We start from the raw sequence: 13,595 nt of genomic DNA, 5'->3' as shown, positions 1-13,595 counted from the left end.
CTGTCTTCGTATTTATTTCTTCTTAGGAGTCCTTTCTGTAATTCAGCACTAGTTTATGGTTTGTAATGGGAATCCTAAGGGAAGCAGGAGCCCCACAGCACAGTCTTGTTAGAAGAACAGAGTACATACTGACAATAGCACCGCTGTTCAAACAACATGCAACCTGGCATTATGCAGGTTGTCTGATAAACTGCATTATTGAATTCAACACAGCGTTATCAGTGCATTTACAATTTTGAGTAGGTTTGGTAATGTAAAAGGTTAAGAACATGAGCAGCAAACTAAGCTAATGTGTTTTATAGCATTTAATGTATGGAAGGTGAAACTGAATGCTCTGGCTCCAAGTACCTTGTAATGCCAAGATAGTTCATTACTTCCGTATTAGTCCTAATATGTTTGTTTTCTTAACTGTCTATAATGTTCAACCCCGCTTCTTAAAGTGTTTACTATTGCAATTAAATCATCACACAATAGACTTAAAGGCTTCTCTGCTGCTAGTATCTTCAGTCACATCAGACAAGCTGCATACCAGCTGTTTTTTCAAATACCTTGAAAGGTCAAAGTTAAGTGATTTTATTTTTTAAATGCAACACTTATTATTTGGCAGTGGTTTTTTTTGTTTGCTCTTTAACTCTCTAGCTCAGACAGTGACAGAAGGGAGGGGCCTGTAATCTGAGTAACCCCAACAGCTGTGGCTGAAGGCAGCTGGCAGGGCCTTGAGTCGTTCAGTATCTGAGCTGTCCTCCCTTCTGCCAGACTCTGTTCATGTGATCGCAGGAGCCTAACATGCCCGTTTTCTATACTGCCTAACTCCTCACTGCTGCCTTTTCCTGCTGTCTCTCCTGCCCCTTCCTGGCTCTATTTCTCTGACCCTATCCTAAGAAACATGTTCCCAAAAGCTGCTATGTACACGTATGTCTCCAGGGAGAGCTGCTCAACAGTTCTCATGAGGGGCTGACAGTCCTGTTATTCAGGCGAGGATAAAAAGAAGCTTGAAACATTATAAGGATTCATCACTGATCACACGTGGGAAAGCTCCAGCACTGATTTAGCTGCTGGAAATGCATTCTGAGAGGGGAAAGAACAAGTTTCCCTTACCCTTCACAGAAGCAAACCACTAATAACTGACTGAAGCATTGCAATGATGGTAGGACACGGGCTCCTGCTGGGCAACAGATGGTTTTATGGAGTGTCTCTGTCCCACACAATAGTACAAAAAAAACTACTGCCTCATGTAACTTAATTTTACACTGGGGAAATGGACGCTACTGTTCTTTTTATGGTACAGAGTGCTTTATTGGCCTTTTGGATTTCAAGCCGTTCTCTGCTAGGAAGTAAACAGAGAACAGTGTCAAACACGAGGTCAACAAAGTCACAGCATGAATATGAGCAGGTCTCAAGCACAATACTTTGGCAGCCACAATGGCTTTCAGGAGGCCCACTCTTGTATGCTCTCTTCCAAGGAGCTGCTGCCTCCATACACTGCTGCAGCTGGAGCTCAACAACCGGGCTGCTGTGGTTATTCAGATGCTCCAGGATACGCAAAGGGACAAACTCCACTTGCTGGAAATACACACTCCTAGAAACCAGGAATCAACTTTCTATAGCTAGCATAACAGCTTGCACATACACCGGATTCAGATTTAGCCATTAGGCTCCTAGGCTGCTATACAATCTGTCTGTACAGATTTTTTCTATTATGTAGAACTTTATTTGTAATACAAGACAGGAAGACACAGAGTCAGTCTCATGGATCGTGGCCTTCATAGAATTTGGACAGAAAGTCTTTAGGTCGCGGGGTTTCCGTCTCATGAAAATACCTCATGACGTGAGTCCTCTGCTTCCATACATTTATGGTTTCTTGGAGATCCATTTTCCCCTGTGCAGAGACAAAAGAACTTTACGCTGGTTCTCAGGTGTAGCTCAATTCTAACTATACAGCACTACAGAACTTAGTGAAATGCACTTAGTAAAACCCTTTAAGTAGCTGCATCCACAACAATATTCTCGTAATGAGGATGGTGCCCAGCTGTCTTTGGTGGTGTGCAATGACAGGACAAGGGACAAAAGGCACAAACTGGAACACAGGAAGTTCTATATGGACATGAGGAAGAACTTCTTTACTGTGACAATGACAGAGCATTAGAACAAGCTGCCCAGAGAGGCTGTGAGACTCTTTCTCCAGCGATATTCAAGATCTGCCTTGATGCTTTCCTGTGTGATCTACTGTAGAAACCTGCTTTAGCAGGGGCATGGACTTGATGTTCTCCAGAGATCCCTACAGCCCCGAAAACTCTGGCATTTGAGCGCCTTCAAGTTTCACCCACTGTATTATACAGGACTGTATTTGCAGACATTTTTTATTCATTTAAAGACAAGGTAGCTGTCTCAAAATGCAGGGAATCCAACAGATGGGCACAGCAATTCTTGGCTGAAAGGTTTCCCATGCATTACAACAGCAAAGATCTGTTGTTGCCATGGAGGCCTCTTTCAAAGCCTTATGCTTGGTGCATGATCAGCACTTTGAACCAGACAGGCTGCAAGCCTAGGACATAAGGACAGTGTGTGTGTTACAGAGCCAGGGAAAATGCCACCCAAAACCCAAAGCCCGACTTCCCCCGAGGCAGCAATAACTCGGCTGTACCTTAATAACCAGCATGTCGATCACCCGCGGGTCCGTCACATGGGCGTTCTTCATGAACAGCTCCCGCACCTTGTTCCGGCCCTCCTTTGCCGTGATGTCCAGCTGGTACAGGTGCACTGGGGAAACAGAGCACAGCTCCTGAGACCGTCCGCATCGCTTCCGGCTTCCCACTGACAGCTGCAGCCCCGGCGGCGCTGCGAGGCCCTCAGGGGACGCCCCGACCCCTGCAGACGGGTCGGCCCGGCGGGGCTGTGCCGTACCGGGGAGCGGCGGCGGCCCCGCGCCCGGAGCGCTCCTCAGCCCCCGAGGGCCGCGGGGCGGTCGTTACGACCTTGAGCTCGCGCCCCCTCCTGAGCACGCGCGGCCGGCGCCGGGCCCTCACCCGCGTTGGGCACCTCGCGGTACCACGCGCGGTACAGCTCCCTCACGCGCCGCTTGGCCTCGCCCAGGTCCCGGCTGAAGATGGGCTTCACGGCCGCAGCACCTCTGCCCGCCACCGCCATCTTGCCGCGACCGCCCGCTCCCACAGCGAGGCTCGCGGCCCGCCCGCCCCTGCCGCCCTGGCAACGCCCTCGCCTTCCTATTGGCTTGCCGCGCTGCCACTCCAGCCTGCCCGGCCTGACTGGTGGAGAGGCGACCAATCAACGTCGGCAGCGCCGTAGGCGGAATAGAGAGTGGGCGGGGCCTGGTTTCGCCTCACGGCGGCCGTCAGCTCCTCCTGGCGGTTGGGCCGGGCGGGCGTGAGGGGCGGCGGGGAGCGGCGGGCTCGGAGGTAGGGCGGAGCGGGACAGCTCTCGTAGGCCGCCGTGCGGCCTTTAGAGGAGCGCGGCGGCGCCACGGCTCGTTCCTCCCGCCCGGGCTTGGGCAGTGCTCAGCAGCACCGTCCGATTGGCTTCCATGCCGGATGGAGCCAGCGGTTGGACTCAGTGCCCCGATGTGTGGGGACGCTGCGACCTCGGACGTTCAGCGATTCTGTCATTCTAATGATCCGTTTGTTCCCTTCTGCTTCGGAAACACCACCAGCTGAGGTTCACCCAGGCCAACGGCCTTCTGTGCTGTCCCTGTGTTCGTGCACGCTCGGCAGAATACCCTCTGCTCAGTACACTCGTAGACAAACACGTGGCTGCTGGAATTTGAAAGACACAGAGGTCTTGGAACAAGTTCAGAGGAGGGCCAACAAGGTATCAGAGGGCTGGAGTTCCTCTCCTATGAAGAAAGGTTGAGGGAACTGGGCTTGTTTAGCTTGGAGGAGGGAATGCTCTGGGGAGACCACATTGTGGCCTTCCAATCCTTGAAGGGAGCGTATGAACAGGGGGGGGAACAATTGTTTACGAGGGTGGATAGTGATAGGACAAGGGGGAATGGTTTTAAACTGAGACAGGGGAGATTTAGGTTAGATGTTAGGAGGAAGTTTTTCACTCAGAGGGTGGTGACGCACCCAGGTTGACGCACACAGGTTGCCCAAGGAGGTTGTGGATGCCCCGTCCCTGGAGGCATTCAAGGCCAGGCTGGATGTGGCTCTGGGCAGCCTGATCTAGTGGTTGGTGACCCTGCACTCAGCAGGGCGTTGAAACTCCATGATCTTTGAGGTCCTTTTCAACCCAGGCCATTCTATGATTCTATGATCCGTTTATTTCACTGGAAACTCTTCAAAAGCGTGGCTGCGTGCTGGCTGCTGTATAGACATGTGGGCCGTCAGTTCAGCCGCACTGAAGGGACCTGAAAGGTAACGCTGAAAGGAGCTGGAAGGGACTGCTGGGTGCTGGCTACAAGGAGAGAAATGGCCAGTGAGTATGTGAGGTGGGTATACAGCAGGACGGTCAGACAACCACAGAGCGGGGACAGCGGGACAGGCCTTCCAGATCACTTTTATTTTGTCAGATTATCTTGTAGGTGAGAAACATAAATGTGCAGTTCTGCTGATGCTGAAATCTTAACAGTAGTGTTGGTAATCACATACGCAATGTGGTAGCTTTCATAGGTCCCAAAATTAGTATGAGAAAGAGAAATGTATGTATGTGTGCACTGTTTCAGCAGCTTTTTTGTTGCGATTATAGAAAGAAGCTCATTCATGCTGTATTTACTACCAGTATGAAGGTCAGCATTAACACCTTGCAAAACATCTGGTCAACCATGTTGCAGGAAGAAAAAGAAAGCCACCTCTGACATCTGCAGCTAATTCATTCAAGTGGTGTAACTGTATGAGTTTCAAACCTTCCCTGACTTTAGGTAATGCTGAAAAAAACAGTTTTGGCGAGCTAATTGGATAGGAGATAGTAACGGAAGCACCAGAATTCCTCTTGAAATACATCTGTCGGAATTTATGTATTTCAGAAGTATTTTACCTGGTTCTGGAGCTGAGACATCATATTGATTATTTATGTCCTCCTCAGTAGTTCCTCCTTCTGGAATCCTCATTGGCAGGCATTTTGCTTTCTTTAGGGTTGTACATGAAGGCAGTGCAGTATGTGTGCACTAAACTGCAGTACAGTAAAGATGAAGTAAAGCAGGGAGTGTATGTATATTGCATGGTCAGGGGCAGTACTCTGAAATCGTGTGTAGTCCTGCAGGGAAATATTACCTTGTAAGTGCTGAAGCTTTTGCCCAGCAGAAGTGGCTTGATTGAGTAAATATGCAAATATGACCACCACCTGTACCTTGTCATGGCTGTGGGATTCAAGATCCAGGACTGAAATTAAGCTAAGCTATGGATACTGGGCCACATCCTTACTTTAAACAGCTGGGGACTTCTGCACAGACTTAGAATGTCTAGAACCTGGCATGATCTATGTAGCCCTGCAACATTTCTGACGGTGTTTGTGGTGGTTTCTGAGTGAAGCGGTGCACACTTATCTTGGAACAGCTTGCAGCTGGTATGGGTGTGGGCTGTTTGTAAGAGCAAAGTGACTGTCCTCCCGTGGCCTGGGCTGATCTTCAGGGATCACAAAGGTGAACTTCTGCATGAGAGTGGTGAAGAAGATGAAGAGCTCCATCCTGGCCAGCTGTTCCCCCAAGCAGGCGCGTCGACCTGCAAGAAGGAATGTCCATGAGAGGGCATTAAGCCACACTGCAGTCACTGTGGGACGAGCACCCTTTGTGTGCGGGCACTGGATGGAGCAAAACACAATTCAGAAGCTTCCTTGCTCAGGATGGAGAGAAGGATGAAGGTGAGACTGGTTAGTTAACCGTGTCAAAATGGCTGAGGCACTCACAGCCAGTTAGTTAGATGGTGCATCATATCTATCAGGCACAAGGTCACAGAATAATTGAAGTTGAAAGGGTCCCCTGCAGATCTTACACCCTGCTCAAATGGAAAGATGAGGAAAAGGACAACCCTTGGATTTCCACTTCCCAGGAGGCAGATCACCGCTCCTGCTGTGCACCTGACTTGCAGTTGCAGCTACATCCTCCCCTTAGGTTTACCTGCGGAGAAGGGCAAGAAGGCCTCTGGTCTCACAAATTGCCCATTCTCGTTCAGGAAATGTTCCGGATAAAACTCTTTTGGCTTCTTCCAGACTGTCTCATCCTTCAGCACGGAAGTCAAGTTGGTGATGATTGTTGTCCCCTGCACTCGTCCACAAAGGAAACAACTTACATGAGAACCGCAGAATTATCTTAGCATGACAGATCAGTGCTGGTCCCTCTTTACTCAGTCTCGCCCACCTAATGCAGCCATCGTTAGGTGCTTCAGAATAAGGCACCACGCTCTTCCTGATCTTATTTAAAACAGAGGTGAAGCAGTTGCACTTTTCCAGTGACACATGCTGCCTGCCCTCTGCTCACAAAGCATTTCAACTTTTACATTTCGTATTCTTACAAAAGCTGCTCCATGCAAATGCCAATTTTATGGTTACACAGTGCAAGCAGCCTCAGATCTCCCTGGACTTGATTTATATCTGAAAAGAAAAAGCTAACTAATGGACTTCAAAGCCCAACCATTGCATGGGACATGGAAAATCTCAAAGCTTATGTTTTCAGAGTAGGGGAGTCACTGCATGACTTAAAAAACATCTCAGGCTTGCATTGCAGCCAGCATTGCCAGGGAGAGTGCACCTGAGCTGCCGCTACAGTTAGTTCCCACATAACCAGCGTAAACCAGAGCACAAGTGCGACCATCTGTGTGGTCTTAGTATTTCAAAATTCCTAGTTCTGTGTGCATCGTGACTCTGCTTTGGGGCAGGAGGTACAATGCTTCAGAATTGTGTGGGGTCACTCCAGGCCTGGCTTCTTCCTGGAGTGATGCTGCTGCCTTGGCTGTCTGGCCACACTCACCTTGGGAATGAAGAAACCTTGAAGCTCAGTGTCCCGGTATGTCATGTGAAGTAGCCCCATAGGAACGATGTTCCCACAGCGTTGTACTTCATGGATGACGGCATTGGTGTAGGGCAAGTTTGCTTGGTCTGCCATGGTGGGCGGTCGGTTTCTTCCAATCACCTTATCAATCTCTTTGTGCACTTTACCTAAAAGCAGCACAGCTTAGGAATTAGAGCTCCCTTAGGTAATCAGAAGGGGCTGGTACAAGGTGTAGGAAAGCTGGCAGCCTGAGCTCAGCAGGCACCGTGCGAGAGCAGGACAAGTAATTATAGAAGGGAGCAGAAACTAATGGGGAATGCACTTTTTCAGCTGCTCAGAAAGACCTCTATAACTACTACTTGTGCACAGTGTCTTTAATAAAATTCTTCTCATTTGACATGCTACCTTAGCCCTCCTCAAAGTGACTGAAAGGGTACTTGTGCATGCAGCATTAGAGAATTAAAACAGCTTAGTGTCAGTTCTAGTACAGGAGGGAGGGCACCATGGTAATGGAAGTCCCCCTGCAGCCTTGAGTGTGAGGGAGCTAGAACACGCCTTTCGTACTTGTCTTTTTGTCAGGTTCCTCACCACTCTTCCTAAGCTGTGCCAGAACAGGTGTGTTCTGGAAGCTTTTCTCCTGGTTACTTCCAGACCAACAATTCCCAAAGCTGTACCTTATTGCAAAAAACCCAAACTGTGGAGAGAAGATGTTCAGCTGTGCAGTGAAATGAGTGTTCAGAGGAACATACCACACCTCTGCCTGTCCTCTCACTTACTCTGTATTTCTGGGTACAAAAGCATGAACAGGAACGCCCATCGGAGGGTGGTGGAGGTGGTCTCAGAACCAGCTGCAAGCAAGTCTGAGGTCACCAGGTTAAGGTTGTTTTTATTGAAACCATTCTCTTCAGCCTCCTTACCCTGCGGAGAGCAAACAAGTGAGTGACTTTCTTGAGTGAGAAGACTTTCTTTTAGAGAAGTACTGAAGAGCAATAGATCCATTTTTGCAGACCAGGAAGTTCATTGGCAGAGTAGAGCACAACACAAGCAGTGGTCTGTGTATGACTGATGTGCTTAAATCATGCCGTTACCACTGTACTCCTGTATCCTGAGAGGTGAAAGTTACACCTGTCTTCATAGTGAATGCCTTATGCTCTCAACTCAGCAGGCCACTGCCACTTCCTGTAACATTGTCCCGCATAGGAGGTGGAACACTGCTACACAGGCTGAACAGAACTGAAAACCCACACGGCAGAGAGGAGGCTGCACTGATGTGGCGAATTCAAATCAGCAGTATTTTGAGGGGGCTATCTAGCTGTGCATTACAGATTCTCACTGCTTCTACCCTGGTATTTTGTTACAACTGGGAAAAAAAAGAAAAGGATCAGGGTATCGTTGCTGCCTATTACGTCTGCAACACCAATTTCTGCAAAACTGGTCTCTCATCCAAATACTAATTGAGCTCAGATTTGCTAGCATATGAGATCTGACAAGCTCTCTGCATGAGTTCATCTGCTTGTCTTTTCTAATCCCTTTAATACTTTTCTTTCCTAGGGACTAGCGTCTGCTAGGTTATTCTGCTTGTTTTGATGCTGTCTGATTATGGGTAGCAATTAATGAGGCACCTATGACTCAACTTTGATTCAAACAAAAGATCGCTGGCAAGGGAGCAGCGGGACTGGCCTGACCAAAGTTAGCGCTGGTGGTGGGATCTTTCAGTCTGGATTCGTAGGGGACCTTGGGTAAGCAGCAGAGAAATGTGGCAGGAGGGAACGTGGTCAGGCTCAGATCCACCCCTAAAATGCCTGCAAAGAGATGGAGGCTGAAAAGAGAGGTGCCAGACACTGAGAGGGAGAAGAGGGTGGAAGATGGGGACAGGAACAGCAGATTACACGATCTCTGAGGATAATCAAGGATCGCACAGCATGAAGAACTTAACACCTCATTTCTCAAGTATGAAGTGGAATGAAGAGGTAGAAAATTCCTAACAGTCTTTATAGAACTTGATAAGTGAAGACAACTTCTATCAACAAGTTTAAAGAAGTAGAGGAATTGCCTCAGGACTCTGAGGTTCTGCTGGTCTCTCCGTACCTTTGCCATTTCCTTTAAAAATGCATCAGTGAAATCTCGGGTGTAAGCAGGGTTCCAGCTCTCCTTGTGCTTATCTATGAGCTTTTCTGTGAAGTCTGTGTATGCCTTTTGCCATCGGAAGATCTTCTGTGTCAGTCCAGGGATGCGCAACAAAATGGGCGCCACATTAAGAAGCTGGCAGGCCAAAACCATACAGAAAGAGACAAGATATTAAGCGATGCAAAAAGAAAAATAATGGAAACACATTGCTCTTAAGTGACAGGGGGCAGCTTCTTACAGAACGTAATACACTTCTGTGTTACCTGAGGCAGGAATCCAACTTCTTCTTTTATAGAGTTTTCAAACAAAGTTAACAGCTTCTTGAATGTCTCGTCACCATAGTCGAAACGCTCTCCATAGGTGATGGTGCAGATGAGATTGCAGACTGCATTATGTACAAGAAGATGAGGATTGAAAGGACGACCTGAAAATGGAAATGGATATCAAGCAAAGAGGCTAAGCAACGTCATGCTGTGGTACTTTGTCTTCCAGCAACTAGAATAGGCAAATACCTCTTTGATGCTTTCAAGAGAAAAAGCCCAAAAGTGCAGAATGTAGAAAAACACCATAGTAGGAAGAGAAAGACCTTCTCATCTCCTACTATGGTTCAGTTGGTCATTGTTTAAAGAAGAAAGGTCCCAAAGAAAAGCCAGTTTATAGGGATGTTTTATCACATTACACATAGCTCGTCTTTTTGTGTCTAATGATAGCTGATGTGGAGTGAAAGCTGTGAGATTAATTTTGCTGTGTGGTAATATTCATATCATGGAATCCTAGAATGGTTTGTGTTGGAAATGACCTCAAAGCCCACCGAGTCCCAGCCCGTGCTGTGGGCAGGGCTGCCAGCCTCCAGCTCAGGCTGCCCAGGGCCCCATCCTACCTGGCCTTGAGCGCCTCCAGGGACACAGCTTCTCCAGGCAGCCTGTTCCAGTGCCTCACCACTCTCTGAGTAAAGAATTTCCCCCTCTTCTCTCTTTCAGTTTTAAACTGTCCCCCATTGTTGTATCACTATTAAATCATGTAAAAGATCAATCTCCTTCCTGATTGTAAGTTCCCATCAAATACTGGCAGGCTGCAATGAGGTCTCCCCGCAGCCTTCTCTTCTCTGGGCTGAACAAGCCCAGCTCCCTCAGCCTGTCTTTGTAGGAGAGGAGCTCCAGCCCTCTGAGCATGCTCACGGCCTCCACTGGAGTCGCTCAGACAGCTCTGTGTCTTTCTTGTGCTGGGAGTCCTGGCCCTGGAAGCAGTACTCCAGGTGGGGCCTCACAAGGGCAGAGTAGAGGGAGACAACCCCTCCACCAATGGATCCACCACGTTCCACCCCATTACACCTAACTTCATACAGGTAGTAGTTACCCAGCCCTGGAAATAATTATATTTTACCTCTCTTATTTATATTTATTTCCTGTTTCAAATTTCCAGGGTCTGTTCAGCCTTGAGAAGAGAAGGGATCTGATTAATATTTATAAATATCTAAGGTGCGAGAGGCAAAGGGATGAGGCCAGACTCTTTTCAGTGGTGTGTGGCGATAGGACAAGGGGAAATGGCCACAAACTGAAGCACGGGAAGTTCTGCACAAATGTGCCTAAGAACTTCTTCATGGTGAGGGTGACAGAGCATTGGAACAGGCTGCCCAGAGTGGTTGTGGAGTCTCCTTCTATAGAGATGTACAATACCCGCCTTGTCGCCTACCCTGTGCAGCCTGGTCTAAGGAGCCTGCTTTGGCAGGGGGGTTGGACTCGACGATCTCTCAAGGTCTCTTCCAGCCCCTACAATTCTGTGAATCTCTGAATCTGTGAAATTGATTAGCCTGACAGTAGCCCCAGTGTGAAAGGTAGAAGTGGCTTCACAGCACAACATGGTCAATAACCATTATGCTTACGGACTCGAAACACTGCACACAAACAGGAGAATCTATTTCAGTAGTCATCTCCCTGCATCACTCTATTGCCTTTTTCTGTTTGGTTGTTTTTTTTCTTCAGAAAAAAAAAATGTCACCATCCTGCAGCACGTGACAAACCTTCAGAATTGAACGCAGAGCACAGAAATCCTGCCTCCTCAGTCACTCGCTCCTCCAAGGACTTCTTTCCCATCCCAAAGTTCCTCAAAGTAGTGAGCGTGAATTTCCTTAGCTCCTTCCAGGCACGTCCATATCTTGCGAAAATAATCCCTGGAAGTAAGGGTGAGCAAGAAATATCAGGAGCTCTGACATGTACATCATGCAGAGTTTGCTAGAAAAGAGCAAATGTGAGTTTGGAGGTACAGATCTGCAGAAATAGACAAAAAAAAGGGTATGGTTGCATATGGCTTGTTCGTACAGCTATTCCAAAACCTTAGTAGTGCACCTTTTAATGCAGGTATGTGCCCAGCAAAGTTGGAAAAAGGGGAAATCAAGGAGAGCAAAGGAAGGAAACACTGCTCCAAATTATTCATCATTGTGTCCTCAGCTTGCCCAAAGTGGGTAACAGCTTGTGCACAGGACCCGAGGGGGAGGGGTCTGGGCTGGATGCTTTCTTCTGTCTTCTTGGAGGAAAGCCGCCATCTTATTGTAATGACAAGGACATGCTCATAGGGTGGCACTGGTCACTGGGCAGAGGGAGCTACCAGATCTTGCCGTGGCAGGCAAGTTGTGTCTCTGATTGTATCCTTACACTGCTGAAGAGGTGTGTGCTAGTACCTGGAGCTGTACCACAGGCACTAACTAAAGCTGGCAGAGAAGGGGAGACTCCTTTTCATCAAGTCTGATTCTGTGACTACAGAAGAGTGGCACATGTACAACGACATTGACTAGGGGGACATGAGAAGCAGGCTTTACACTGGGAAAATCTTCTGTCTACTCATTATCTACTCGGTCCTCCTTGTGCTAGTGCCTGCAGGAAACGTACGTTTGCAAAGGACTTGCCTTCAGATGTATCTCTGTAGCCCAGATGTTCATATATCGGTAAGTATGGCCGGTCAGCAAAGTCCTCTGATTTGTTGACCAGGGCTTCCTTCACAGTTTTGTACCCATTCAGCACTACTACGTTGGTCCAGCAGTTCTGGAGACTGAAGATGTTTCCAAACTTCTTGCGTAACTGCCAAGACAAAAAAAATCAAGGGCCTGAAAATGATCTGACACGCAATAGTGCAGGAATGTCATGTCAAAAAAAGGTCCCGGTATCCTTCCATGGGGCCTGACTATTTAGTAGTTTGTATTGTTTGATTAGGAGACCTTCCAGATGACCTTTGACGGTTGGTTGTCTCTGCAGTGCAACAGATCAGATCAGCGTCAGCCACTCTCTGAAGCAGGGAGCAATGCACTGCAACTGGCAAGATTTAATATACAGTTATTCTGATGAAACTTGTCTAGAGCATTGTGTGACTATTTTGGATTTTGCCTGACAACACAAGGTCAAGAACCTGTTCAGAGATTTTCAAAGACTGCACACTCAGGAACCCATTCTTTCCTGACACTTATCGTTTCATTTGAAAACCTAGGCAATTTTTGAGGTCGATTTGATTTCTGCTAGATGGAAATACTTATGATAAAGTGGTAAGTAATTTCTTTTTCTACGCAAAGCCCAATTCCCAGAAGCATGCTTGGAAAAGGTAGCTCCACACTGCAGTTCCAGGTCAGCTTTCTCCCCAAGGGGAATGTAATCTCCTAGAAAGACTGGTAACTGGCATGCATCCTACATCTCTGGTGATCTGTAAAAGACATGTCGCTGACAACAGGGTGATTGCACAGATGAATTTATGAGATGCATGTTCTTCATCTTTTTTCTCTTTGTCTTCCTTCCTTCCTTCATTTTGTTCTGTCTTCCATTCCCGCTCTCTTTCTTTTTCTTTCACTCTTTATTTTTTTCCTTTCCTTTCCTTGCCTTGCCTTAACATGCCTTTCTGCTTGACTTGCCCTTCTCCTTGCCTTGCCTTACCTTTCCCCTTTACTTTCCTCTCCTTTCCCCATTTCTTTCCTTCTCTCCCCTTCCCTCCCCTCCCCTCCTCTTTTCCTCTCTCTTCCCTGTTTTGGACAGACAGCTGAACAGTTTTGTCTTAGAGAAAGGGCCTTTAGATTTTGCATACTCAAGTAACATCCCATCTGCTGCAAGCCATGCTGTGCTTTTCCTTTGAGAAAAGACAGTGCCTGACTTTGAATAGGAATGCTACAGACATTTTGGGCCCACTGCTGGGGCAAATCCTGCAAGCTGATGTCTTTAACTGAAACTGCCACATGACTGTAGGCATGCCTGGTAACTTACCAAGCTGTCTGCCATTCCTGCAACACTTCCCCAACCTGCAGACTGCCCTGCCTGTTGGCAGGGTCCAGTACTCACCTTCTCAAAGGAATGCTGTGGGTTGTGGTAGTTAATGTACGGCATGGTCCCGACAAATGGCAGCGACACTGGGCCTGGGGGGTAACGGCTCCACTTCTTTCTGCGCTTCATGAAATCAACAAGTATGGTAAAGACAGTAAGAAAAACTCCCAGTGCAGAGATGGTATTCCAAGATGACAGCCACAGGAGCAGTGTCATTTTCTAGTCCCTGGTCTTCC

General features: G+C 47.8%; 2 protein-coding genes across 2 annotated transcripts; both read right to left on the bottom strand.

Moving 5' to 3' along the window:
* NDUFA6 (NADH:ubiquinone oxidoreductase subunit A6) lies at positions 1,275-3,202 on the bottom strand. The gene is made up of 3 exons (XM_021383041.1): positions 3,027-3,202; positions 2,645-2,760; positions 1,275-1,879 (listed from the first exon to the last, which is right to left on the bottom strand). Exons 1-3 carry the CDS (start codon positions 3,145-3,147, stop codon positions 1,748-1,750), a joined length of 369 nt encoding a protein of 122 aa, XP_021238716.1. The 5' UTR covers positions 3,148-3,202; the 3' UTR covers positions 1,275-1,747.
* On the bottom strand, positions 4,495-13,575 carry LOC110390936 (cytochrome P450 2D17). Its single transcript, XM_021382587.1, has 9 exons — positions 13,378-13,575; positions 11,967-12,138; positions 11,085-11,234; positions 9,328-9,488; positions 9,026-9,199; positions 7,714-7,855; positions 6,917-7,104; positions 6,068-6,209; positions 4,495-5,672 (listed from the first exon to the last, which is right to left on the bottom strand). Exons 1-9 carry the CDS (start codon positions 13,573-13,575, stop codon positions 5,494-5,496), a joined length of 1,506 nt encoding a protein of 501 aa, XP_021238262.1. The 3' UTR covers positions 4,495-5,493.

Source organism: Numida meleagris, chromosome 1 (assembly GCF_002078875.1).
Source record: "Numida meleagris isolate 19003 breed g44 Domestic line chromosome 1, NumMel1.0, whole genome shotgun sequence".
NCBI lineage: Eukaryota > Metazoa > Chordata > Aves > Galliformes > Numididae > Numida > Numida meleagris.
The sequence above is the reverse complement of the archived record's forward strand: the minus strand, read 5'-3'. Positions and strand labels throughout refer to the sequence as shown.